At 41.7% G+C, this 26,601-nt stretch overlaps 3 protein-coding genes across 4 annotated transcripts; 2 read left to right on the top strand and 1 right to left on the bottom strand.

The window, feature by feature from the left end:
* Positions 1 to 1,087: 1,087 nt before the first annotated feature.
* Positions 1,088 to 5,075, top strand: tm4sf4 (transmembrane 4 L six family member 4). Its single transcript, XM_071541469.1, has 4 exons — positions 1,088 to 1,258; positions 2,404 to 2,493; positions 3,453 to 3,598; positions 4,877 to 5,075. The coding sequence occupies exons 1-4, from the start codon at positions 1,088 to 1,090 to the stop codon at positions 5,073 to 5,075; spliced, it is 606 nt and encodes a 201-aa protein (XP_071397570.1).
* A 2,304-nt stretch (positions 5,076 to 7,379) lies between these two features.
* LOC139662757 (transmembrane protein 69-like) lies at positions 7,380 to 11,279 on the top strand. The gene is made up of 3 exons (XM_071541465.1): positions 7,380 to 7,491; positions 9,261 to 9,305; positions 9,517 to 11,279. Exons 2-3 carry the CDS (start codon positions 9,261 to 9,263, stop codon positions 10,285 to 10,287), a joined length of 816 nt encoding a protein of 271 aa, XP_071397566.1. The 5' UTR covers positions 7,380 to 7,491; the 3' UTR covers positions 10,288 to 11,279.
* Positions 11,114 to 25,387, bottom strand: LOC139662754 (mitochondrial adenyl nucleotide antiporter SLC25A24). Of its 2 annotated transcripts, none has more exons than XM_071541459.1 (10): positions 24,906 to 25,387; positions 21,916 to 22,042; positions 21,658 to 21,745; positions 18,228 to 18,339; positions 14,643 to 14,801; positions 14,326 to 14,478; positions 13,356 to 13,463; positions 12,971 to 13,138; positions 12,662 to 12,812; positions 11,114 to 12,495 (listed from the first exon to the last, which is right to left on the bottom strand). In XM_071541459.1, the coding sequence occupies exons 1-10, from the start codon at positions 25,086 to 25,088 to the stop codon at positions 12,314 to 12,316; spliced, it is 1,431 nt and encodes a 476-aa protein (XP_071397560.1). In that variant the 5' UTR covers positions 25,089 to 25,387; the 3' UTR covers positions 11,114 to 12,313. The 2 variants fall into 2 exon arrangements, with proteins under 2 accessions (XP_071397560.1, XP_071397561.1); XM_071541460.1 differs by having other exon boundaries at positions 24,900 to 25,090.
* Between the last annotated feature and the right edge of the window lie 1,214 nt (positions 25,388 to 26,601).

Here is a 26,601-nt window from a genome sequence, read left to right as displayed (position 1 = left end):
TCGTCAACGAATAAAAACGAGACGAAAATGTTCGGGAGAGACGAGTTGGGAAGAGGTCCGGACAGAAGTAGTCTCTTTGTGCGGTCTGTCTCGCGCTCTCCCTCTGTCTCTCTGTCTCTCTCTCTCTCCCTCTGTCTCTCTGCCTCTCCCTCTCTCTCTCTCTCTCTCTCGCTCTTTGCAGCACACTTCTGAATGATGCGCATCAGAGGGGATTTAGAAGTGGATGTATACGCAATGCCGACTGAAAAATAAGTAGGTATACGCCGTATACCTGCGTATACCCTGCACTACACCACTGGGTCTATATATATATATCTCTGTAGTTCCAGTGTGGTCTTCCAGTGATGGCGCACCTAATCACTAAGTTCCACTTTTGGATTGGACACATCTCTAGAACTCCTCATGACAAGTGAGATCCACCCAAAGTCCCACTGCAGATAAGACACATCAGCTAATAAAGAGCAGCCATGAGGCCACTCCACTGTATCGACCAACTGTCAGTTCCTCTTCTGTCCTCCATGTATTCAAAAAACACGGTAGAACATTAACCACTGGGTCTTCATGTGTGTGTGTGTGTGTGTGTGTGTGCGCACGTATGTGATCTTGCCATGTCCCAGCTGGCTGGCTGTAAAAGTGAAGCGGTGACATCATGCGGCGAGGCACACGGGAGGGCGGGGGGGGGGCTATAAAACGGGACAGGCACACCTGCGCAGGGTCACTCGACCGGGAAATACAGGGAATAGAGCTTGAATATTATATGTCATATCTTTTTGAGGGGTTAAGACCGAGACAAAGAGGCGTAGAGAGAAATCCCCCAGACTCAGGGAAGACCAGAAGGTGTAGCGTTCCTCTCCGGGTCTCTAGGTGTTTGACAGAAACCGACTGAATTCCAACCTTCAATTTTAGATTTTATACCCAGAAACCCCACTTTTGTTAGCTGTTGGAGAAGTAGGAACTACTTTAATTGCATTTCAGAACTTGATTCTGCTGAAAAACCCCAGTGAAGTGGAGTTTTGGAGTTTTTCTGAGGTACCTATCCGAGGTGTTAGAGTTCCTATTAGGGTATATTCGTGGTATCAGTGTCAGGATGTGTTCAGGCGGGTTTGCCAAGTGTCTGGGCGTCAGTCTGATGCCGCTGGCGGTGGTGTGTGTGCTGTGTAACATCCTGCTGTTCTTCCCCGGCGGGACGACCGTGGACAGCGAACACATCACGCAGCAGGTCTGGTACTTCGGAGGCATCCTGGGATCCGGAGTGCTGGTGAGTGATTACACCGTCAGTGGAAGGTTTGTCCGGGAAATTGGGGGCTTTTACACAAATTGCTGCTTTTTTAATGAGACATTTTGGGGGTCACGTCATAATGAAAGAAAAATAAGATTTGGAGAGATTGGGTCGTATCCATTGCTTGTATCAACAGTGAAGAAATTCCCTAGAGTTTCTTTTGATGTAGTTTTTCCTGTAATTTTCCAATTTTGCTATAGTCTTTTAGGTGTTTGATATTAGGGCTGAACGATTTTGAAAAAAATATCTAATTGCGATTATTTTTGACTGATATTGCAATTGCGATATGATTTGCGATATTAGAGGGAATGATCATTTTTACATCATTATTCTCATTTTCATTGAAAAAACGTATTAAAGTGATTATGGTGTGATTTTTGCGGGGATCTGTACCAAACAAAGATGTTTTCTTAAGTCTGTAGAATATGATGTGTAGGCCAGGACATCTCTGCAGCACCACAATATTTCATTTAAAATGCTATTTTGACACATTTCACCTTTAACAAATATTGCGCCTCCTGCGATTTGAAAATTGCAGTAGGCCATATTGCGATTTCGATAAAATTTCGATTAATTGTTCAGCCCTAGTAGATGGATAGATAGATAGATAGATAGATAGATAGATAGATAGATAGATAGATAGATATAATTTTATTAATGTGTCACTCCTCAACAAACAAGTCAAACAAACACAATAAGCCAAAAAAAAAGAAAGACACAGGCTAAAAACAATACACATAAAAAAAAATTATATACATATTTATATACATACATACACACAAATATACACACACATAGTACATACAAGTACATACATTCGTACAGATACATTGATACACATATACATACATACACACACACGAGAAAAAGAAAAAAATAAAGGTCATATTACACACACACAAACACAAAGGATATCATATATGTGTGATATGTAATATGATATGTAATGTAATGTGATATGTAAGCAAGGAGTTGGGGTAAATCTGTTTTATGTGTCGTGTTTCGTAGAGAGGAAAAAGAAATTCATCATCTGCTCACCTGTTTTATGTCTATATCTATCTGTGTGTGTGTGTGTGTGTGTGTGTGTGTGTGTGTGTGTGTGTGTGTGTGCGTGCGTGCATCAGATGATCTTCCCAGCTCTGGTCTTCCTGGGTCTGAAGAACAACGACTGCTGCGGTTGCTGCGGCAACGAAAGCTGTGGGCGGAGATTCGCGGTGAGGAGGCGTTCCAACACTAAAAATCGGTTGGATTAATTACAGCGGCCGGTTTCCAAACGTTGGGTTCTAGGCCCAAATTTGGCTCACAGAAAGATTCAAATGGGTCATCGAACGATTGATTGTTGGCTTTCGGCTGGAAAATTCAAATTTGAATGTTAAGCGGACAAACTGAGTATTTCCATATTCCAACACTGTAGGCAAATAAGTTAGTAGCCAATAACAGTGTCAATTTAGTCATCTTTGCTTAATAACCACTGCTTTACAGCATTACAGATGGAAATGGTATTATGTAAAGTGATCAAAGTAATTAATGCCTATGATATTATAATCTGTTGATAGCAGACAAACATACAAAAAATAATGTTTAGATTTGGCCCTCTAATCACCTCAGAATATGTGGTTTGGATGGGAATCTACAAGTGTGGGGTTGTGTTTTTCACTCTTTGCCCACCTCTACACACACACACACACACACACACACAATGTACAGTAAACAATCACTCAAAAGGAGAAAAGAGAGAGACAAGAGAAACACACACACACACACACAATCTCGCACAATCATACACAAACACACACACACACACACGCAAAAACTGATGAGATTTCGATCACTGTGGCGAGGCATTCCTCTGATGGGAGTTTCACATGACTCTCGCACAGAGCGGGCATTGTACTGGCACACGCGCACACATACTGATCGATACTCCAGGAATGTGTAGGTGTAGGTGTGTGTGTGTGTGTGTAGTCCAAAAATTCTGTCAGAACACTACTACTACACACACACACACACACCATCTCAGTAGCTGGGTGTTGGCTGCACTCTCTGCCTGACCTCCAGCCACAGAGACTCTCTGAGCTTTGAGTCTCGGCAGACAGAGCAGAATACCTTTCATTGTTTTTTATGCTGTTAAAGTGTTTAAAAGCTAATACCCCCCCCCCCAATCTCTCTGTAGATGCTGAGCTCCATACTGTTTGCAGGTGTGGGTGTCATGGGGGCCGGTTACTCAGTCGTAGTGTCTGCCGTGGCCATCAACCACGGACCGCAGTGTCTGACCAAGAACGGTACAGTCATGAAGTGGACCTACCCTTTCTCTGAAGGGTGAGACACACACACACACACACACACACACACACACACACACACACAGGCCGACAGACAGACGCACGCCGTTTCTTTTCAAGTATTAGACTTCGAGGTCAAGGTCAAGGTCAAGGTCAACTTTATTATCCCAGAGAGGGAAATTCAGGTGGTCAAGGTGCAAGAGTACACAAAGCAGTCTTACAAACAAATATAAATACAACTATACAATATACAGTCCCCCTTCCATCCCCCCTACACCCCCCCCCACACACACACACAGCATTATGACCAACTAGTAAATAAAAAATAAAAATAAAATAAGATATATAGAGTATATTGCACTCATTAAGGTAGCTGCAATGGTTTCTGCAATAAATTACTTTGCGAACAACCTTGCATCAATCTTTATTCGTTGCTTAGTAGCTTGTTTTACCGGCTAACTAGCTATCCGTTGACTCCGATTCTATGCTATTTGGTACATAGCTAAGTAGCAATCAGCTGACTCTGATGCTATGCTATGTGGTTAGCAAGCTAACGTTAACTGTAGCCTACTTTACAACAGGAAAACCATGAATGTACCATCTATGTTATGTAATCCGGATTAAAACTCTCTGATATATACTCTCTGGATTTTTTTTCCAACCAGTGTTTCTATTTAGTCGGTGCAGAATTTTGCAGGTTCGCAATATGCAAATTTCAACTCTGGTGCGAGGCGTGAAATGGATTCACAACCGGAAGAATTTATTTGTCCTTTTGTGTGGTTTTCAATTGACGTCAATGGGAAGCGAAGCAAATTTGTGCGTAGGTTTGTGTTATGTGACCGCGCCTTTAGGGCGTGTTTCACTACATGTAATTAAGCTAACGGTTTAACTACGTTTAGCTTGGTGGTAATTCAGCTAAATTCAAATTTTGCCTTTGCCTGTGTTAACTATTGCAGCTCACAATTATATTTTTGGGTATAAAGAAATGAGGGGAATTGCATTTGTTTTCATCCATTTGCTGACTGGTTTCTTGCGGGCAGCCTGGACATTTGGTGTTGTATTATATGACATTGTATGTGTAGATATAACCACTTTTTATAAACTACTTTTTTTTTTAAGGTAACTTCAGGTAACAAAACTATATTTCTCTTGAGGGAAGTTTTGCTCCAGTCTGGTGGTACCTGGTAAAACTACAAAATGGGTTCCCCAACACTGATAGCCTCTACTCACTAATTAGCCTTCTCTCTCTCTCTCTGTCTCTGTCTCTCTCTCTCTCTCTGTCTCTCTCTCTCTCACTCTCTGCCTCTCTCCACAGTGATTACCTAAGGGACCACTCCTCCTGGTCGGTGTGTTTAGAGCCGGCTGGCGTCGTGTCGTGGCATCTCTCTCTGTTCTCTGTGCTGCTGGTCATGGGTATAATCCAGATGGCCCTGTGTGCGGTCCAGGTGGTGAACGGCCTGCTGGGAGCTATCTGTGGGGACTGCTGTGGCTGCTGTGGAGAGGTCAGTATGTAGTTTAGTTTAGTTTAGTTTAGTTTAGTTTAGTTTAGTTTAGTTTAGTTTAGGTAAGTAGTTTAGTTTAGTTGTTAAGATAAGTTAGTTTAGCTTAGTTAAGTAGTTTAGTTTAGTTTAGTTTAGTTTAGTTTAGTTTAGTTTAGTTAAGTTAAGTTAAGTTAAGTTTCGTTTAGTTTATAGTTTAGTTTAGTTTAGTTTAGTAGTTTAGTTTAGTTTAGTTTAGTAGTTAAGTTAAGTTTAGTTTAGTTTAGGTAAATAGTTTAGTTTAGTTTAGTGGTTAAGATAAGTTAGTTTAGCTTAGTTAAGTAGTTTAGTTTAGTTTAGTTTAGTTTAGTTTAGTTTAGTTTAGTTTAGTTTAGTTAAGTTAAGTTTTGTTTATAGTTTAGTTTAGTTAAGTAGTTTAGTTTAGTTTAGTTTAGTTTAGTTTAGTTTAGTTTAGTTTAGTAGTTAAGTTAAGTTAAGTTTTAGTTTAGGTAGATAGTTTAGTTTAGTTTAGTTTAGTTTAGGTAAGTAGTTTAGTTTAGTTTAGTTGTTAAGCTAAGTTAGTTTAGCTTAGTTAAGTAGTTTAGTTTAGTTTAGTTTAGTTTAGTTAAGTAGTTAAGTTACGTTTAGCTTAGTTAAGTAGTTAAGTTTAGTTTAGCTTAGTTAAGTAGTTAAGTTTAGTTTAGTTTAGTTAAGTAGTTTAATTTAGTTAAGTAGTTAAGTTTAGTTTAGTAGCCTAGTTAAAATTAAGTTAGATTTTGTTTAGTTCAGTTTAGTTAAGTAGTTAAGTTTATTTAATAAGTTTAGTTTATTTAATAAGTTTAGTTTAGTTTAGTTAGTAGTTTAGTTCAGTCTGTTTTTGAGTTGAATTGGCTGGGGGTGAACTGTGACTTCAGCATACGTCACTTAATATCACTGATATCTTAGGCATGGAAGTAATGGATTTTATGTAATGGGTTTACGGTAATCTGTAAAATTAGTAGCTCTAATCCATTACAGTTGCTAAAAAATAAAGTAATCAAATTGAGATGCCAGAAACAATAGGTGATTACACAAAGGTTTTTTCACCGTGAGATAATAGACATGAAATTTAGTTATGTCTTTTGAAATAATGTTGAATTGAGGCTGCAGGCAGTAATAATGAAAAAACAACAACTAAATGTGCACTAGTGACTACAAAATCCGGGAGGCCCCTGCCAGATTGTGAATTTAAATAAATTGCCCATTTAATTTCAGATCTGATCGATAGATTTTCGGTGGCAAAATAAGGAATCCAATGAATTCTATCCCTGTTTATATCTTGAAGCTTGGTATAAGTAAACTGCAGTGAATTATATTTTGCAAGTAAAAAATTGATATAATTTGTCTTTCAGAGTGAAGGAGCAGTCTGAGCGCTTCCTACCGCTGTCAGATCCTTGGAGCTGCGGTTCTTCCTGTATTGATTCTGCTTTCAGAGGATGACATTTGTAGCTCTTTCTTTATCTCTGCTATTGTTATAAGTTTTTGCATAACTCATTATTTACTATGTGTATACAGTCTAACAACACTGTAATTTGGGAAATGACTGAGCTCTAATTGAGAAAGTTACCCATTTGGGACCCAGATGGGACCATGAGACAGGATAGGATCATGCCATCGCTTCACATGTTTTTATCAACTATCACAGAAAAATATAATTTTCTATATCTATAATATATTTCTGCATCTATATAAGATGCAGTGGTTTCTCTTTCCAGACCAAGCAAAAGTATTTAGTGTTGCATGACTGCCCCCTCTTGGGCATTTGGCTGTACTGTGTTCTGTCAGGGTGAATCTGATGGGGGGAGAGGGGCAGGGAACTGTGCCTCAACTCACCCTGTATGAGGTATTACCTGTACACAATGATGTACAATGAATAAAATCCTAAATCGTGTGCTTCTGTGTATTCAAGGTTGCAATTTGATTTAGGCTATGTTCTGTTCTGTATCTTTTGAATGTAAAAAAAAAAATATCATGTATTTCGTTAGTATCCACTTTTGGCAGTATTGTATTATATTATTATATTATTATATTATCATTTTACAGCCATTATAGTGAGGTTTGACTGAACGATGCACTCATCAGTCCTGCAAATCAATGGCCGAGTGTCATCCGTGATGCTAAAAAAAATAAATACATTTAAATCATTGCGTTAAGAGCAAAATAACATCACTGCTTATTGTTAACACATACATTCACGCATGCAGATTTTTGTAGAAGACGTCGTAATTTCCATACAAATTATTAGAGTATACAAGTGGAACTAAAGTTCCAGGTGCAGATGCTTCTTCGCGAACACGGAAGGAATAAACCGCGTACATGTACACACTTGTTTCTAGCACAGGGTGATAGCGGTTGACCCCAGGGATTATTAACAGTGTTTAACAAATTATGAGGCGTCCAACTTGAAACCAAGGTAAGAATACAATTATATTTTGTAATAGTATGTGTGTGTATCTTTCTCTTAGCTGTCTGTCGGCGGTATTGTTGTGTCTGTGTTGCCTCACCTAGCCAATGTGTGCAGTGCAACACTAAGAACAAGTGAGACACCTTATGTCAGTTACATTAAATTCATTTACGTTAATTTATTTTCTGTAGTTCAGGCCTGAGCTGGACGTTGTTGTCCTGTAATATCCAGCTGAACCCTTTGACACCTGATATTCACATTTCAACGCAGCTGAAAGATGAATCTACATTATTTATAGATTTGAACACAGGTGTTGATGAGTGAAGGGAGGCTGGTTTGGTTCAAGACCCCATGTCAGCAAGCCTCCACCCGGCTGAAGTGTCTATGAGCAAGACGCTGAACCAGTGGTGGAAGAAGTACTCTGATCCTTTACTCAAGTAAAAGTACCAATACAGCAATGTAAAAATACTCCATTACAAGTAAAAGTCCTGCATGAAAAATCCTACTTAAGTAAAAGTACATAAGTATTAGCAGCAAAATGTAGTTAAAGTATTAAAGTAAAAGTAGTGGTTTGGTCCCTCTGATATTTTATTATATATGACATCATTAGATTATTAATACTGAAGCATCAGTGTGTAAGCAGCTGCTGGAGGTGGAGCTAGTTTGAACTACTTTATATACAGTTAGCTACTTTAGTCCAGTGGTTCCCAACCTAGGGGTCGGGCCCCTCCAAAGGGTCACCAGATAAATCTGAGGGGTCATGAGATGATTAATGGGAGAGGAAAGAAGAAAAAACAAAGTTCTGATACACAAATCTGTTTTCAGTTTTTGGACATTTTCTCTAATCTTTGATTTTTGCTGAAATATTGGATCATTTGAACATTTATTGAAATGAAACCACACTGCTTTTTGTAAGACGTCAAAAGCCAAAAAGGTTGGAAACCACTGGTTTCATCTTTAACAATGTGTTGTATTTAAAAAGCTTGTTATATTATCCATTGTGTCAAATCTCCATCTGAAAAGTAACTAAAGCTGTCAAATAATTTACAAATTTGAATGGCAAATAATGTTTAATACCTATAGCTACAGCCTGAAGATGACATATGAGCAGCATAAGATATGAAATCTTGATCAAATATTTGTCAGTGACACTATGTAGCTCTAATGAAACAAGGGGTGTACTTACTTTGGCACACCCTATTTTTCATTTATCTTAATTTTGGAAACTTCATAAAAATATATAGAATTGTCTAGGGCTGCAACTAACGATTATTTTCATTGTCGATTAATCTGTCGATTATTTTCTCGATTAATCGATTAGTTGTTTGGTCTATAAAATGTCAGAAAATGGTGAAAAATGTGGATCAGTGTTTCCCAAAGCCCAAGATGACGTCCTCAAATGTCTTGTTTTGTCCACAACCCAAAGATATTCAGTTTACTGTCATAGAGGAGTAAAGAAACCAGAAAATATTCACATTTAAGAAGCTGGAATCAGAGAATTTTGACTTATTTTTCTTAAAAAATTACTCAAACCGATTAATCGATTATCAAAATAGTTGGCGATTAATTTAATAGTTGACAACTATTCGATTAATCGATTAATCGTTGCAGCTCTAGAATTGTCTTATTACTTTGGTGCAATAGACAACATTGTACAGGTCATAGTCAAAAACTGAAACCTTTTTCACAGCACTGTATATGCATTGGATTGGGAAGTCAGGTGTAAATGTGATAGTTATCCTCTGGCTAACCTGACCTCTGTTTACCTCTTTCATCAGATGCTCTCTGTTATATTTAGGAGAAACACTGTTACTGCCCGGAAGGTAAGTGCTGTTCATCTTTATGAAATTGCTTGATTTAGGCCTAGGGTTTTTTTTTTGATAAGTGTAATAAATGTGTATTTGCATAATATCTATATATAATATCACAGCTCCGATCCTTTTCTAATGGGTAATCTGTTGCTTTCCTGCTCCCCCCATTATGCTTTTCATAATCCCAATAAAAGGGCATTTTAATTGAATTTTTCTTTTTAAGGTATGCCACTGGGCCAGTCCTCCACAAAGCTCCTGGTTATCCGCCTTGGCCCGGGCATCTGATGGTGGATCCAGCTGCCTGCACCCTTGCTGGGCCTCCTCAGCCAGGCTGCCCTCTACAGACAGAGACGCTGGATCAGCAAAGAGCCAGACTCTTGCTTTCTTGGGTTCGGCGAGACCCGAGCTCTTCCGGAGGAGCCGGACCCGGCGTCTCCACACTTCCGCCGTGAGGCCGAAGAAGCGGAATCAGCCGGAGCCTCCTCCCAGAGAGCTGGACCTGCTGCGCTACGACATGAAGGACTTGGGCAAGACCCCCAAACCGGCGCTGTACCTGGGCCTCGCGGGGCTCGTGCCCTTCGCCGCCCCTCCTCTGCTCATGGCCGTGACCGAGACCTACTTCCCGGAGTTGGCCTACGCCCAGGTGGCCTACGGCGCCGCCATCGTCTCCTTCCTGGGCGGGGCGCGCTGGGGATTCGCGCTTCCCGAGAGCAGCCCGGCCAAACCGGACTGGATCAACCTGGCCAACGGCGTGGTTCCCTCCCTGCTGGCCTGGGTGGCCATGCTGCTCGGGGACAGCATCGCTCCGGCGGCCACCATGGTGATCATGGGACTGGGGATCTCGCTGCACTACGATCTCGCTCTGCTGCCCACCTACCCCAGCTGGTTCAAAGCCCTGCGCTCCGTCCTGACCGCCGTGGCTTTTTTCTCGCTGGTTGGCACGCTCATAATGAACGGACTGTACCCGGAGAAGATGCTTTTCTCAGATACATAGAATCCGAAATATTTAAAACGGTCAAGGTGGACAAAGGGGGGGTAGTCCGTCAAAACCCCAGTCATTTCTTGAGGTTGGAGATTCCTGGCCCTGTCCTGATCACAGCCCCGTCTAGTCATTAATCTATATGGCTTCTGTAAAGCGAGAATGGAATAAATTTGCATTGTTTCATGTGGTAATGTGCTCACATAAGCAGGATGCAATGAAATGAATTCCCTGTTCCAAGTTTTAGACGGACAAACACTAGGAAAACGGTGGGCAGATGTGATTTCATAGGTTTCCGGGTTTATTTGACACTCAACTTCCGTTCGTTTCTTCTTCATCTGCCCTTATTTTGTCCGTTGTCCTCATCATATGGTGGCACAAGTTCATTCTGAATTACATCAAATAAATGCAGTCATACCTTTCAATGACTTGCTTTCTTTTGACCCTTAGTAAATTTTGAGTTTTGCAGAACGGGACAGCTGGAAAGTTTTTTTTTTTCTTTTCTCTTCTTCGATTTCCTTCACATTTGTGTCGTCCTCATCACATGCCTGACTATGTGATGCTGAAAATTAGCGCAGCCGTAGTTACACGCTACCACTGTGTCCTTTTAAATGGCCAGGATCAGACGGCTCAAGGCACAAGGGTTGACATCATTGGGGAACAGGAATTACATAAGATCTAAATTGGAGTAATCTGTGCTTAGGGCCTCAAGTGTCGACCGCATACACACATGACTTGCCTGAAAGCTAAAAAAAAAGGCCAAGCAGATATGTAATTATTCAAGACTCTATGAGATCATGTTATAGCACTTAAAGTAAAAGAACTCAATTCCACTCACGTGTGTATTAAAATGCTTTTATTACCGTAAACGCCAGTAACCGATTAACAAAACTTTGGAAAGAAAGGCAAGAGGTATAGGATGGTGGAGCGCTCCACAGATATCTGAGAAAAATCACATAAGGCACGTATTCCCCTGTCCACTGAAAATGTGCAAAAAAATAATAAAATGTCCTGTTAAACTGAGAATCTTCCTCGGAACCGGCGGCACTCAGGTGAAACCCAACCCTTACAGGACATATTGCACTTAGTTTCCTCAGATTTCTAATATGAAACAACTCCCCACTCACTAGGGACCTCTTATACACAATGAATAGTTTGGTAGACTGTATCAAGCTAGAGGAATATCTGGAAATAAATGAATATTGGGACATTTTTTGGGGGTCTGTTATGGGTCTGAGTGGTTTCTTGGTTAACTGAAGTGCCAACATAAACATGTTTTTCCCATCGTGCCAAATGAAATATTGAAATAACCGACTAAACCTTTAAATGTCTCTATTCCTTTTGATGATAAGGATAAATCAGAAACAGTTAAATAAAACTGACATTTTACCCTTGTTATTTGCTCATTATATATTGGGAAAAGTGCAATCTTTTTGCCCATGTGACCTGTCCCTGGTGAAAGTGAGACAACAGGACCCATATTGAACATGTAATGGTATTTGAGGACTGACAGAAACACTGGCATTTCTATTCAATCAAAATTAAACCACCATTTGGTTTTTTTTCCGCTATTTGTTTGCAATTGTTTTTGCTTTTCAAATAATGAAGAATATCCACTTCCTCAATTAAATTTAAAATCAGTTAAACCCAAACCCTGCCCTAAGACTGACAGTGCAGTAAAAGAAATGAGTGCAGTTGTCAGTGCAAAGTTTGGACAAAACACCATACAGTGGTAAACATTGTAGAAGTCCCCCTATCCTGGATCAGTCCTGTATTCGTACTGCAGGATTTACAGACCAATTCCTCTTGGGAATCAGGAAACAGTGCAAGCTAAATCCTGCAATCACATTAAAAAGGTGAGACTTCTACAATGGCTCCATCTGCAGCAGCCAAACTCCAGGCTTTGGAGTAAACAAGTTCTTTACATGCCAATTCCCCCGGTACATTAGAAAGGAAAAGTTTCTGAAAATAAAGTTGGTGCACATTCCTCTCGCACGCTCACAGATACACGCAGATGACTGTCGCAGATGACTCCGCTCCCCTACTTTTGAATACCTAGGCCGGACCGCATGTATTCATACACCACGTAGCTAATGCTGACGGCCGGTATGACTTTCATGAAGTTGGGCAGGATGCCGCGGTAAAGTCCAAAGAAGCCTTCCTTTTCCACGATCTTCTTCACCATCTGGTTCATTGACAGCTGCTCCGAGCCCTCGACAGAAGCTGAGGAAACGGGGAGTTAAAAAACAGTTTTAATAAACAAGACCAAGACCTTTTGTTGTAAGGGGACACACCAGAAACAGGCCCATGACTTATTTGCCGTGGAAAACTTTCTTGAAATTTGAAGAAAATCGTCCTCAGTGACTAGGACTTGGTTGCGGTCTCTTACCTTGAGCCTGCATCCGGGTGCGGACCAGAGCCAGAGGGTAGCTGGCCAGCTGGCCGCAGGTGCTGGAGATGGTGCCGCAGCCCAGCAGCACCAAAATCCCGGGGTTGGCTGTGTCTTTGGCGTAGCGGGACAGCCAGGCATTCTTCAAGCTCTGGTGGGGATGGAGAGGAGGTGGATTGAGGTGGGGCAGGGAAACTAGAACTCTCCATTGAACCCGACACTAACTCAATCCTAATGAAATTCTTCAAGGTAAGGTGGCCACTCAATGCTTCAGATATACATTTTCCAGATGAGAATCATTGAACGTACCTCGTACACTGCCAGATCTATCCCGGCGTAGGGAATGATGCCCAGAATATTGGGGACGTAGCCCTTGTAGAAAGCCTTCACTCCTTCCTTCTTGACGATTTTCTTGGCACAGTCGAACATACTAGAGTACTGTCCGGTCTTCCTCAGGGTCAGCCTGGTTTTCATCACCTGCATTGACGGACATCATGAGGGAGGCTGTTCCTCACCTGGCACTTTTACTAAAAAAAGAGTCCGGGAGGAACCTTTGATGTGGCCTAACTCAGGGTTAGCAAGAAGGAAGTTGGCTCCGTTGCGGACTGATTTTTGTTGTCATTCAGAGATAACAACAGAACACACATGCACACAAATACAGATAACACCTATATAAATGTCCCCCTCCCCTCACCTCCATGGGGTAGATGGCGGTTTGTGCCGTGGCTCCGGCCAGCGATCCAGCCATGAACCTCTCGTGGGTCTTGACCTTCCCTCCCTCACTGGACAACAGCTTCTTGTACTGTCAAGACAGAGTGAAACGGGAACATGGCATGAATACTGTGAATGACGGTCGATTCAGGATTACCCAACAGTATTACCCAACATTCAACTAAAATCACTTCCCCTTCAGCTTATTACATATTTTGTGTTATTGACTGACAGTATAAATACAATCTCGGAACCCATCGTCTATCAGTCTGAGGACGATTAGACTCTGGGGGCGACAGCCAATATTTCAGGGTTTCCGGTGTAGCCAGCGGACATCCGGGCCAAGACTTCCTCTTCCGTGCGCCGGTCATCGTTTACAGTCCGATTAGCAACTTGAGATGTGAGAATGGAGTCGGAGTTGAGAGACGACGTCTCATATGCAGATATCTGTTTATAGAGATTAGCCGAAATGTCGTCCGGACCTAAAACACCTACAAAAAGTATTGATGTTTGTGTATTGTGTGGAGAAACGTTTGACTCGATGAAACTGTGACAACAGAAAAACCTTTGTTTACTCTCCAATACTTCCAACTGTACATCCAACCCTCAACCAACTGAGTGAGGTGATGAAAAGCTAGGCATTCATTACCTCAGGTGACGGCTATTTATAGCTTAGCAGCTGGTCCACCCATCTAATTGCTATGAAAACACTGGTACAGTAGGTACTCCATTCAGTATTATCACACGCTGAATATTTTATGGTCTTTCGCGATAATGGAAATTTCATCAATGCATGCTCCTCAGGTGGAATGGTAGTGTATCAACCTTGCACTGGACAGCATAAAAGACTAGTGTTCCGCATGCAAATGCTGGCACAGAGGCCTTTTCACCCCGGCCAGAGGAAATCCTTGGTGTATACTGTAATCAGTTTAGGGAATTGGAAATGGATTTACCTGTTCGTAGGCCATGAACTTAATGGCCGTCTCAGGGGCGATCTTCAGGACGTTGATGCCGTTTCCTCTCCACAGAGAAGACATGCCGCCTTCTTTTAACATTTGCTTGAAACCGCCAACCAGGCTGATTTTGTTGCTCTTAGAGGCATGCACCTGCAAATAAAAATGCCTTGTCATTTCAATTCATGGGGTTCAAAACAGACCCTTTGCACTTTTTTTTGTCATATTATAAAGGAGTATGATAAATATCTAAATTACAATTACAACCAGGGTTATGACCGACAGACATCCGAGACAAAACACCAGTCTTGACGCACCTGCATGAAGACCTTCATTCTGTCCAGAGGGGCGGTGCCCGTGCGGGACACGGCGCCCGCCATGGCGCCCGCCGACAGCTGCCTCCACCACAAACCGGTCGTCTTCTCCTCCTCTGTGAACTCGTCTGGGATCGTGAGGCTGTCACCAATGTCAAGCACCTAGGCACGATAGAATAGAATAGAATGGCAGCTGTAGAGATTTTTTAAATACCTCCCAAACTTCAATCAGGACACAAGCACACATGTGAGTAGAACTATTTCAGACAGCCCTCCACCCTGCCTTTTTCCTGCATGAACGGTACTGACGGATTTTCCAAACAATTCCTCCTGCCTTGAAAACGCTAAGCTTCAAAACTACTTGCCTCACTTCCATCTTGAACTTAATCCCTGGCAGGACCTGACACTCGACATGGCCTAATCCAAAATATTGCGTAACTATGAGACCTGTCCATGCTGTGAAAACAATTACATCATCGTTGCAAAGCACATCATGAAAACATCGTTAACATAATGGCGGGGTATTATTGGGCATTAAGTGTTTTCTTTGTCACTTTGCAGCGTAGCAGCAATCTCATTTCACCAGACAGAGCAGTTAAAGTTAATATTAAGAGCTGTATTGATACGGCAATATCAGTGATCAGTTTATCAAAATGTATTGCCCTGTGCACTCTGACACACTTCAGTCCCTCCTGTCATACAACTAGAAGATAGGACTATGACTACTGATACTATATACTAAGATTAATACGAATTAAGACTAATACTATAAGGAAAAAACTACTGCTGCTCATTCAAAAACTTCCCTTCATCCAGACTGCTTCCAAAACTTGGAGTCATTGAATCAGGGCTTTAAAACCACAGACAAACATGGACAACAGACAAACGGAACTGAGAGGCTGAATAACAGAGGAGCGGACCTACCATTTCCACCTCCACCTCATAGATGCCCCCATCATCTTCAAAGTCAAGGACAAACCAGTGCGCGTGCTGCGGCTGCTGAGGCTGCAGCAGAGCCATGGCCATCTGAAGCCTCGGACAGAGCGGTCGATCCGGGGCGATGTAGCCCCTCAGTATGAACTCGCTCCTAAACTGACACGCCCCGACTCGCCAGCTGAGCAGGATCCTTTTCCAGTGGAGGATGGGATAATGAAGTGCCAAGTTTAAATTTTACACCGGTGATGGTCTGTAGGTCCAAGCCTGCCAGAGGGCCGATGCCCATCGGCTAGATGTGCTGCAGATACTGGTGGAGATTACAAGATGCCACCGGCCACTGTTCCACTCTCAATGATGCTTCATCCCAGCCAGTCAGCGACCTCTCTCCTGTCCCGCCCCGTCCCGCTCTAGACTCACTTCCTCCTGTCCCAAGCCACTGACGAGCTAATCCCCCACCTAGGACAGTCTGAAATTAGCTTATCTCTGCCTAGTTTAGCAGCTGCGGGTTTACTTAACCTCTATAGTTGGGCCAGTGATCAGAGACGGCAAACGTCAGAGATTACCCATTGACTGGAGCTGGCTGTGGATCTGGCATGCAACAACAGTCACAAAACACGTCACAGTATATTTCAATATTGTCAGCCATCCCCATTGGAGGACTGAGTTCTGAGTTCAAACAGTAGGGCTTCAACACACCTCAGTGTTCTTGGTTGGTTTAACTTACAGCAAAGGTTTTAGGACTGAAACATTGTGGAGGATCCTGGTCTTATTTATTGATGTGCGTCAAAAAGCTCTAAACCCCTCACCATCGTCATCATCTATGTCTTTAAATGTTGCTTCATTACGGTCTGCTTCATTGTGACTTCTAGGCCACTTCCCTTTGAAGTAAAGGTTGCAGCATGGAGCATTACTTCTGCTGTCTCATCGTTTCGTGGACCAGTCCTGCACTTGGAGGCTAACTTGTCTTCACACTGTATCTATACTCCTCTCCTCTCCCTCCTTGGCCGGGTACTGAATGAGTCTGATCCTTTGACGCGGTTCCTGAGGTGTTGCCAAAGTCCTGGGCCAAATCCAGTTATCAGCCGAGGACACTCGTTCACAACTTTCCCCTTCAGTACAGCGGTTCTTACACGTGGGTGCGGGGACACTCAAGGAACTTGAAGGCACCGCTTGGATGACAAGTTGTTGTTTTAGCTTCTTTTCCCTCCTTTATTTTAAAATGGGGAGTGATCATTCAGCCTGATAAAATGGACCATTGCTAGAGAGCTACATGATGGAATAATTTTATTTGGATCTGACTAACATTTATATGAAGTTACCATAACAACGGAATGCGTACAAATTGCTATTTTCATCATAGCTTTCATTTTCTTCACCGCTATCCCCCCACCGCTGATCACAGAGAATAAATGTAACTAAATCATATCTTTAAAAAGAATTGCTGGGACAATTTCCCCCCCAGCCTGATGAGTCCCCTTGGCATGAAGGAATTTGAGAATGCATGTTTGTATCCAAGCGCCTGGCAGCAAGCTAATAATGTGTGACAGATCTCTTATACGGGAAGCCAAACAAATACTCGTCCACCAAGATTATCCATTCCAGGGTCATTTTCCCTGAGCCAAGAGAGATATTTAGGCTTCCAAGATCTCAGATAAAGATGCTCTGCTTCAATGAGTAGTTAGAGCTGTACTTGGCCTGGACCAGGATAACAGATCTTTACAAGACAACACTGCCAAAAGACATATTAATTCAATCCGTTTTATTTTATTCTGTGACTTTTCTTTTACATTCTTCTCTCTCTGTATCATTAATTTGAAATTTGCCTTTTATTTATGTCAATCAAACAGTGTGTCTTTGTCTTTCTCCTTGGATTTTCTGTTGATGCAGTTTGAGTTTCTCTCTTCTTTGTCTGTTCAGTCACGGTGGCTATCACTGCTCATGCTAACTACCGAGTTCTTCTTCTTCTATTTATTCCAAACAACCCGGAAACGTAAAACGCATCACTTCCTGTGCGCCAGAGGATTTTTCCCAGGGTAGGTGTTTTTAGAACAGCAAATGTAAAAGCTTTCATGAACTGGATATAGGTTGAATTACTATTGTGTTATACAGCAGTGATTCTCAACCTTTTTCATATCAAGGACCCCTGATTTAGTCCACATTAGGGCCATGGACCACCATTTGATGAGATTTTGTCTCTCAGACCCAAATCTGAGAATATTTTTATTGTTAGATATGATTTTGTCCAGAATTCCATGACTATCTGTATTGTAGGCAAAGAGATAACAGTGAAACTATGATCAAAACAGTCATTCTTCTGCATTCTCTAATTGTGTTAACTTCTTGTAAATGAAGTAATGAATGGTGAAGTTTAACACTTAATTTGCTGGAGACCCCCTGGAACCCCCTCAAGGACCCCTGGTGGTCCCCGGACCCCACGTTGAGAACCACTGTTATACAGTATATATAGGAAACCAAGACTGTTCCAGCTTGCATAGACATTAACGTTGGCCTCCGATGACACTGTGAGCTTCACATCCGTGTGATCCAGAATAACAAAAGCCACAAATATGGCTCTGTTCTCTCCCTCTCTCACACACACACACACACACACACACACACATATATAATTACTCACTTACGCCCTCCCCTTACCGTGGAGTGCTTCCAGTAGCGGATAATCTCCTGGAGGTTGGTGGCTGGGTTGAAGAGGAAATGCTCCCTCCATTCATTCCAGTCCACAGTCATGGTGCCGTCCACGTCGATACTGCACAGCAATGAGAGGAAGCAGAAATTCACACATTGTGTTTTAAAATGATTTCTAATGGCATTCTATTTTCTTGGGCAAACATAAAGCCAGAAAACCAAAAAAAAAAAAAAAAAAAGGTGAGAGATATTAAGGTGAGAGTCAAATAAGGAAATGCAAGAAATGATTGCTGATGCTTTATGTTTTAGTCGTGTGTGAAAGAAGACAACTGGGGACATCTATTGGTGGCGCACAAACACACACCCGGGGCTGTTTGGAGTACAGAAACGGACAATTGGATTAGGAAGGACATTCCAAATCCCACACTCACTCCTCCACATCCTGTAAGTTCTACCATACTTCCACTCAGTCAGAGAGGGAGAGAGAGAGAGAGAGAGAGAGAGAGAGAGAGAGAGAGAAGCCCTCAGGTTAATGACCCATGCTTTCCCCATTCATGACAGAGAATCTTAAAGAGTTCCTATCATAAAAACTGAAATCCTGATAAGCAGCTGCAAAAAAAAATATTAACAAAACAAAATATACAAGAATCTGCCAAAAAAATATTTTTACACAGAGATGGCATTCATTTTAAATACTTGAATGAACCGAAACCTATCTCTAAAAATATTCTGAAGTACATGTGGAATTTATTTTTCTCTCTCCCTCTTTCAGTCTCCTCCTTTTTCTCTTACGCCTTCCCCTCCTGCCCTCCATGTGCATCTCTCTATCTTTCACTTCATTCCTCCCTGTCAGCTCGGCTGCCTTGCCAGTTTTTAATTGCTCTCTGCGGTTTTTTCGCCCAAATCTTCCTGTGTGACTCATAGTCATACTGCCAACATGCTTTACTTCTCTTTCTATAGTTCTCGCTCGCCCTGGTTTGTCTGCACTAGATTAGCTCCAGCAAACTTTGTTTATGCAAATGAAGATCGTTCTGCCTTAAACCGGCCTGCCGTACTGGGCAGACTAGTATGTTGTGACAGGATCCAGGTCATCATAACCAGACGCTCAGTTGTTCATGTTTAACAAAGGGGATGGTGGTGAGGTAAAGTCAAATAAATCCCACAGTGAAATGGAGGAATGCATTTCTTCTTTTGTGCTAAATATATGTTTCCCACTCCAGCCAGTAAGACAAATGGAAGTTGTTGTTACACACATGCAGAGCTCAGAACTTAATTCGATATTTGCTACAATTCATATTCACCATATTCTGTCGACATGCAAAACTTACGAATGGCCACTTCCTGTTTTATATGCCAGCTCTGTAACCATCAAGCTGCTTAGAACTGGGTTTCCCCGGTGGTTTTTCAAAGAGAAATGCCACCATCCAATTGAGTTTGGTGTTGTAGTTGTATCAGTTTCAAACCAGAAAATGCATCTGTATCCCAAAAAAATAAAATCACACCGTCAGTCTCCTAGACCAGTGGTTCTCACAGTGGGGTCCGGGGACCACCAGGGGTCCTTGAGCGGGTTCCCGAGGGGTCCCCAGCAAACTCAGAAATAGTTTTATTCTGCTATAATTTAATTTACTAGACCAATTATACGTTCTTTAATAAGGATAAGGATGACTACTGTAATTGTATCTTCACTCTCACTACTAGTATCTCCCCAATTCCAGTATAGACAGTTCTACCTCTCAATACTAAATCAATAACAACATAAATCTTCCCTTAAGGGGAGATAAGGGGATTATTTGAAAACCTTGAATTTGACACTGGTACCTGCCTATGTTGAATAAAAGCGTGTTATGAAATGCAATAGCCTAATTTTTTTGACTATATAATTAATTGCCATTAGTTATCCAGACTAAAAGAATTAACATTTAAACTCAAACATTCAAACTCAATTATAATTGTGTGCTTATATTCAATTCTTTATTCACTGAATCCTGCTATAGCAACCGATTTTCCCCACTGGGATCATAAACTGGCGTGTTAAACAGCAGTTCAAATGGACAGGACATCAGAATTACGTCAAAATACAGCAGGTACTTAGGCTGGCTTTACACGGTGAAATTTTCATGGAACTAGTTGCAGGTTGCAAATTGCATGAAACATAATTTCCATGCAACTCGACTGTTACACGAAGCAATTCAAAAATAATCAGTCTCATGCAACACGATTTAATAGTTTATTTCACTAAAATTAACTAGCTATATTGGTAATTTTTAATCTGTCGTATTTTTTTCATTGTGTCATTGTAACTACATTTGCATCTTTGTATCTTATTTCGTATCGTTTTCTCACTGGATAATATCAATTCGGATGTGTTGTATCGCTTTTTCTTCTGGCACTGGCTGGCTACCTAATAATTTTCATAATTCATCCCAATTACATTTAGATACATTCCAAGAACGTCAAGGGCACGTTTTCTATGAATTTATGTAAACCCGCAGTTTAACATGGTTTTAAAAAAGCCATTTTTGTCGCGGTTGTTTTTTTGTCAAACATGGTGCAGTTCTTTTGCCTCATTGTGTGTATTACGTGCTTCGTCACGTTCAAAGTGTTGTCAGTCATAGAAGGTATTGTCACAAATATTGCACCGTTACCGTTACGCATTGTTACCGTAATGTTTTTTCAAATATAGTTTCGGCTGTGTAGCGTACTTATGGTGAGCAAGCCGAGAGATGAAGGCGGGGGTGACGCCTGGAGAAAACTTTTGTTTTTCCTGCCTGTGGCGAGTCGTTACCTAGCGAGCCAATCAGCAGCCACGTTGGGTTTTAGAACAGGTACAGGTGATTTGATTGGATGAGAACCCACCATGAAAGTAGGCTGCCGAACTTTGATGTCGAACATTTTTCTTTAGTCGGTAATAAACAACGTTATTCGGGTTGGTAGCAGCCATATGTCCGACACAATGATATTTTCCCTAGATGACATCACATATTAAAGCCTTTGCTCTCTTGTTTCACCCTTTGAGAGACACTTGACCATGTAAACAGGCTCATAAGAATCTATGAATTCTGTTTCATGGTCAAATTTGGCTTCAACTTCAGCATGACTAGAAACCTGTCTCTTGTCAGATATACTGGCAGCTCCAGTCAGACAGTCCGCTTGCTATTTTACTCGCCAGCTCTTTATCATGTGCCTTCACTCCCTGCTCCCGGCCCCAGCCAGACACCATATTGGTTATCAGCCCCTCTGCAGGGAAGCTCTGTGGGCCAGTAGTGCATCGACACACCAGTCCCCACCTTCCACATCTGATGCATCAAGCTGCTTTCTCTCACTTGTCGCTCAGGATCATGGACTTTTCGGTCTCAGGGCTGAACAGGGTTAAGAAACCAGACCGGAAAGGCTTCCGTGAAGTGAGAGCAGCTGCAAAAAAAAAAATCAGCAGAAATACCTTTGAAGGATCTTCTCTGCCTCTTCCCTGCTGATGTCCATTCCTAGATCGGCAAGCGATTGCTTAACCTCCATGAAGTCTATCCTGCCTGTTGAAAACAAACATGCAGGGGTTTGGACGCTTCTTATTCATCGAGGGAATTAAAGTAAAATACCATGCATTTAAGTTCTTGTCTAAATCCAAACATCAACCTGAGGATTAGTACTAGTATTAGAGCCGTAAACACAATGGTTGCTAGTCAACATGATGACACCGTACCATCGTTATTCTTGTCCAGGCTCTTGAAGGTGAGTCGTAGTTTCTTCTCGTGTTCCTTCAGGTACTTGGAGAACTCACTGAAGTCGAGTCCATCATCTTTGTCTTTGTCTCCGGAGGCCACGATTTTCTACAAACACAGAATGTCCCACAGAGTATTAACAGTCCATAATCTAGACATTGGTTTCCTCATGTCATAGAGTATCAGATACTATATAGAGAGAGAGTCACTAGGCTGCAGTGGAGTGCATTGTTAAAACTCACTTTTACAGATTTTTGTTTTGTGTAAGGTTCTTGTATGCATTATCTTTGGTTTGCTTCTAAATTCTTGCCTTGCTTTTTTTACTTCTTTGTAAAGTTTATTATATATTCTTAGCTAAGCCTAATGTGTTGGATGGAAATTGCTTAATCAGAGAACTGCATTCAGTGGACTCACTGGGTGATAGGCAGAGGTGGAAAGTAACTAAGTACATTTACTCGAATACTGTACTTAAGTACAATTTTGAGGTACTTGTACTTTACTTGAGTATTACCATTTGATGCTACTTTATACTTCTACTCCACTACATTTCAGAGGGAAATATTGTACTTTTTACTCCACTACCTTTATTTGATAACTTAAGTTACTAGTTACTTTGCAGATTCAGATTATTAATACAAAATATAATCAACTAATAAATTGTGATGTATTATTATAGATTACTGTAAGCTACCCAGCAGTATATAAAGTAGTGGAAATCAGCCCCACCTTTTCCAGCTGCAACATTAAAGTGATGCTTACACATTAATGCATCAATAATTATAATTCAATAATATAATATATACTGTATTATTCTGAAATGGGCCATTCTGCATAATGAGTACTTTTGTTGCTTTAAGTACATTTTGATGCTAATACTTTTATACTTTTACTTAAATAACATTTTGAATGCAGGACTTTTACTTGTAAGAGAGTATTTTTATACTGTGGTATTTCTACTTTTACTTAAGTAAAAGATCTGAGTACTTCTTCCACCACTAGTGATAGGTAGATAAAAATGTGCTGATTCCGGATCAGTGCTTATCAAGATAAACTGAAATCTGAGCCTCAACGTTGCTGCTGATGAGTAACAAAAGTCAAGTGGTGATTGGATATGAGTAATGTGGATGGATGCAACACATGGACCGTGCGATCAATGAAAGAAAGAAAAGCTGCTTATACTGAATACCATGCCAATTCCAAGGGATCATTGCTTGTTAATGAGTCTTGAGCTTGGAGTTATAAGGAATGATCTGAGTGGAGTGGGGCTTTGTGTTACTGAGCATCAAACATTTGATGCACTTTGTATCTTTTTAAACATTTTAACCCCAAATGCCCATTACAAAAAAACACACAAGCATAAAGTAACATTCAAAGTCCCTGAATATGTGGATAACTCTATTTTGATTAAAACAAAAGTCAGATAGAACCTTATAATTCCCAGCTCATGCCTTGTCATGTTCACTGTGATTAATGAGGACACTATTGGCCAAACGAAACTGTTGCGAAAGCAGCCAATGCCCGCTTTTATTGCCTCTTTACCGCGTCATTATCAGACAGCTGCCTGGATAGGGAGAGCTTCTGTTCCGCTGTACCCTGATCAGCACTGCGGCCTGAGGAACTGGGCTAAAGGTGCTGAAGAATCACCTCACCTTCTTCCCCAATTCATACCTGAAACTTATCAGACTAACCGATGGGGGGCGAGGAACGCAAGATTATGTCATTTACAAAAAGGTGTGACCCTCCCTTTGAGTCCGCAGCCCACAATAAAGCCTCGCCTTCCACGTTTGAACTTTGAAACAATTCTGATTGATCAACTCTGACTCCTATCTTGTTTACCAGCCTGAGCTTGCTAACCCTAACCCCATTATTCAGAGAGACGTATCAGCTCCCAGGTGATTGCTTGCTGTCGAGCACAAACGCCTGAGGGCCTCAATGTTGAAAGTGGAGTTGTGAGGCGGTTGTAGACGCGCAAACCATGTAGGCAAAGTGGGTGTTGCAATGGCAGTGGGAAGTTGCTGAAATTGGCACACAAACAGTGAATCAGAGAATCCAGGGGTTGAAAGCCATTTGCCCCCCCCCACCCCCCTCAAACAGGCTCACTCTCTTTCTCCAGATGTCAGTGCAAACTCAGCTTCAGTTCAATGGGCTTTACTGGCATGAGAGTAAAGAACAGCATGCCAAAAGAGGAGAAAGTTGTATCAGCAGTGTGTGTGTGTGTGTGTGTGTGTGTGTGTGTGCTTGTTGCTATTCTTGCAAGAACCAGTTTTTTGACTTTTGATTTTTTTGGACTGGATTGAGGACATTTTCAGGCTAGTTTGGGATTAGGACTGCAGGGTTAAAATTAGAATTAGGATTAGGTTTAGATTAACATAAGGGGTTACGATTGAAGTTAGTTTAGGTATTGGGACTGCAGGGTTTAGGGTTAAGATTAGAATTAGGACTGGGTTTCGATTAACATAAGGGTTACGATTGAAGCTAGTTTAGGATTGGGACTGCAGGGTTTAGGGTTAAGATTAGAATTAGGACTGGGTTTCGATTAACACAAGGGTTACGATTGAAGCTAGTTTAGGATTGGGACTGCAGGGTTTAGGGTTAAGATTAGAATTAGGACTGGGTTTAGATTAACACAAGGGTTACGATTGAAGATAGTTTAGGGTTGGGACTTGGGTTAAGAGTTAACATTTGGATTTGAATTTAGTTTAGGTTCAGGGAAGGTCCTAACATGTATAGTAATACAAAGGCATGAGTGTGTGTGTGTGTGTGTGTGTGTGTGTGTTTCAGTGCCTGGAGGATCTGGACTGCTGCCTGTTCAGCTCCTTCCTGCACTACAAACAGTATCAGCATTAGTCTCTCTCTCTCTCTCTCTCTCTCTCTCTCTCTCTCTCTCTCTCTCTCTCACTATATATAATGCATTTCGCTGAGTTTATGCGGCTCTTATTCGCCTGTATGTTTTGCCTGTCTCTACCTGAGCTGCTCCCTTCCCGGTCGCGATGCCCATGGCAGCGAGGCCCGCCTTGAGCTCGGCCACATCCACCTTCCCATCCTTGTTGGTGTCCAACTTGGCGAACAGCTCCTCGTATGTGCTCGACGCGTCCGCCGCCGCCGCCGCACACTGACAGTCCGTCAACACGAACTTCCTCACCGCTTGATACATCGCTGCGAAATGTAACTCGAGCCCGCGGAGCTTCTTCGACACACGAACGGGGGGCAGTTCAACGGCTATGGAAGCAGCCGAGGAGCAGAAAAAAGAAAGAAAGAAAAAAAAAAAAAAGATTCCTGCGGTTGGTACTTCTGGTTTAAAATACCGGTCGTCCTGTATGGTTTCCGCAGTGCAGTGCAGCGTAGAAAAGTTCGAGAAGATTCCTGACAAGTCGTTACACGGTAAAAATTTGATACATAAACGATACAAATGTTCATTGAAGTAGACTCTATAAACGGATGGGGTAGCTTGGGAGCAGACTAGGAGGGTGGGGAGACTCGGTTGGCCTTAGAAGACCTCCTCTTTTACAGACACACCCTTCACTAGAAACAAACAGTCGCTGCTAGCTGCATTTTATGGGCTGTATTTTCATTTTTACACCGCCTACACAGGTGGAGGACAGACACACCTACATGCTGGAGCTATACTGTCTGCACTGTGTTGAATCCTGCAGCTTCATTATGATACTTTGTAATATGTATTCTTATCTGTGGTAGTCCCCTCCGACACACGCACACACACACACACACACACACACACACACACACACACGCATACAAACACACAGACCTACATACACTGCTGGGGTCCCGTAGGTAGTAAATGGATATGGGCAATCTATTTCTCACTCAATGAGTCAAACCCATAGGAATCTGACAGCTGGCCCGGGCAAAAAAAGAGCCCCAAAATTTTTTAATTGGGCATCCATTGTTTTGTAGGCTAGGCTGAGAGAGAGAGAGAGAGAGAGATTACACAATTTGAAGCTTTGGCAGTATGACAATACTACTTGTCATGCCAATAAAGCAGATTTTAATTTGAGAGAGGGGACGTGCTTACCGCTGCATAGAAAGCCACAACAATTTAATTGAAACCTGGAAATGTGATTAACCGTCTTTAACATAATTGTAATAAAAAGTAATACAGTATAGTATAATACAAAAAAAGTAAGAAAGCTACAGCAGTGCCTAAATTATACCACGAGGTGGCGACAAATGCACGCAGCAACAGTCAACTACATTCTCTTGTGTTTTGGTTTCATCCTGTCTTGTCCTGCTGTTGTCTTGACTGGCCGCCAGGGGGCGACGAAGAAAGGGGGCGGGGGTTCCTTGAACAGCCGTCAAGTTAATAGATGTTGACCACCACTGTACTTCCGTTTTAGCACCGTTTTCTTCAAAGTAAAAGTACAGTAAAAATGTAACTATCATTATCAATTAAAGTAAGCAGTATTTCAGGATGCTACATTAGAATTTTGTGCTTGACGCATGAACTCATCTGCTCTTAAACCACACACCAATCCAGGCACAAGAATACAATGAATGAAGCATCAAACATCATGACACCCAGTATGTTTCATAGTAGTTCAATCAGACCATCTTCATTTGAATCTTGAATCTTGAATCAATCAGAGATGAGAGAAAGCATAGTCTAGTAGTCTAACAGCCTCATGAGCTGCCCAGCCCGTTTCCTT

This window comes from Centroberyx affinis, unplaced genomic scaffold, assembly GCF_046629955.1.
Source record: "Centroberyx affinis isolate AG114_WGS23_722 - 3 ecotype Tasmania unplaced genomic scaffold, CSIRO-AGI_Caff_v1 ptg003886l_1, whole genome shotgun sequence".
NCBI lineage: Eukaryota > Metazoa > Chordata > Actinopteri > Beryciformes > Berycidae > Centroberyx > Centroberyx affinis.
This window is presented reverse-complemented; position numbering and strand designations above follow the sequence as displayed.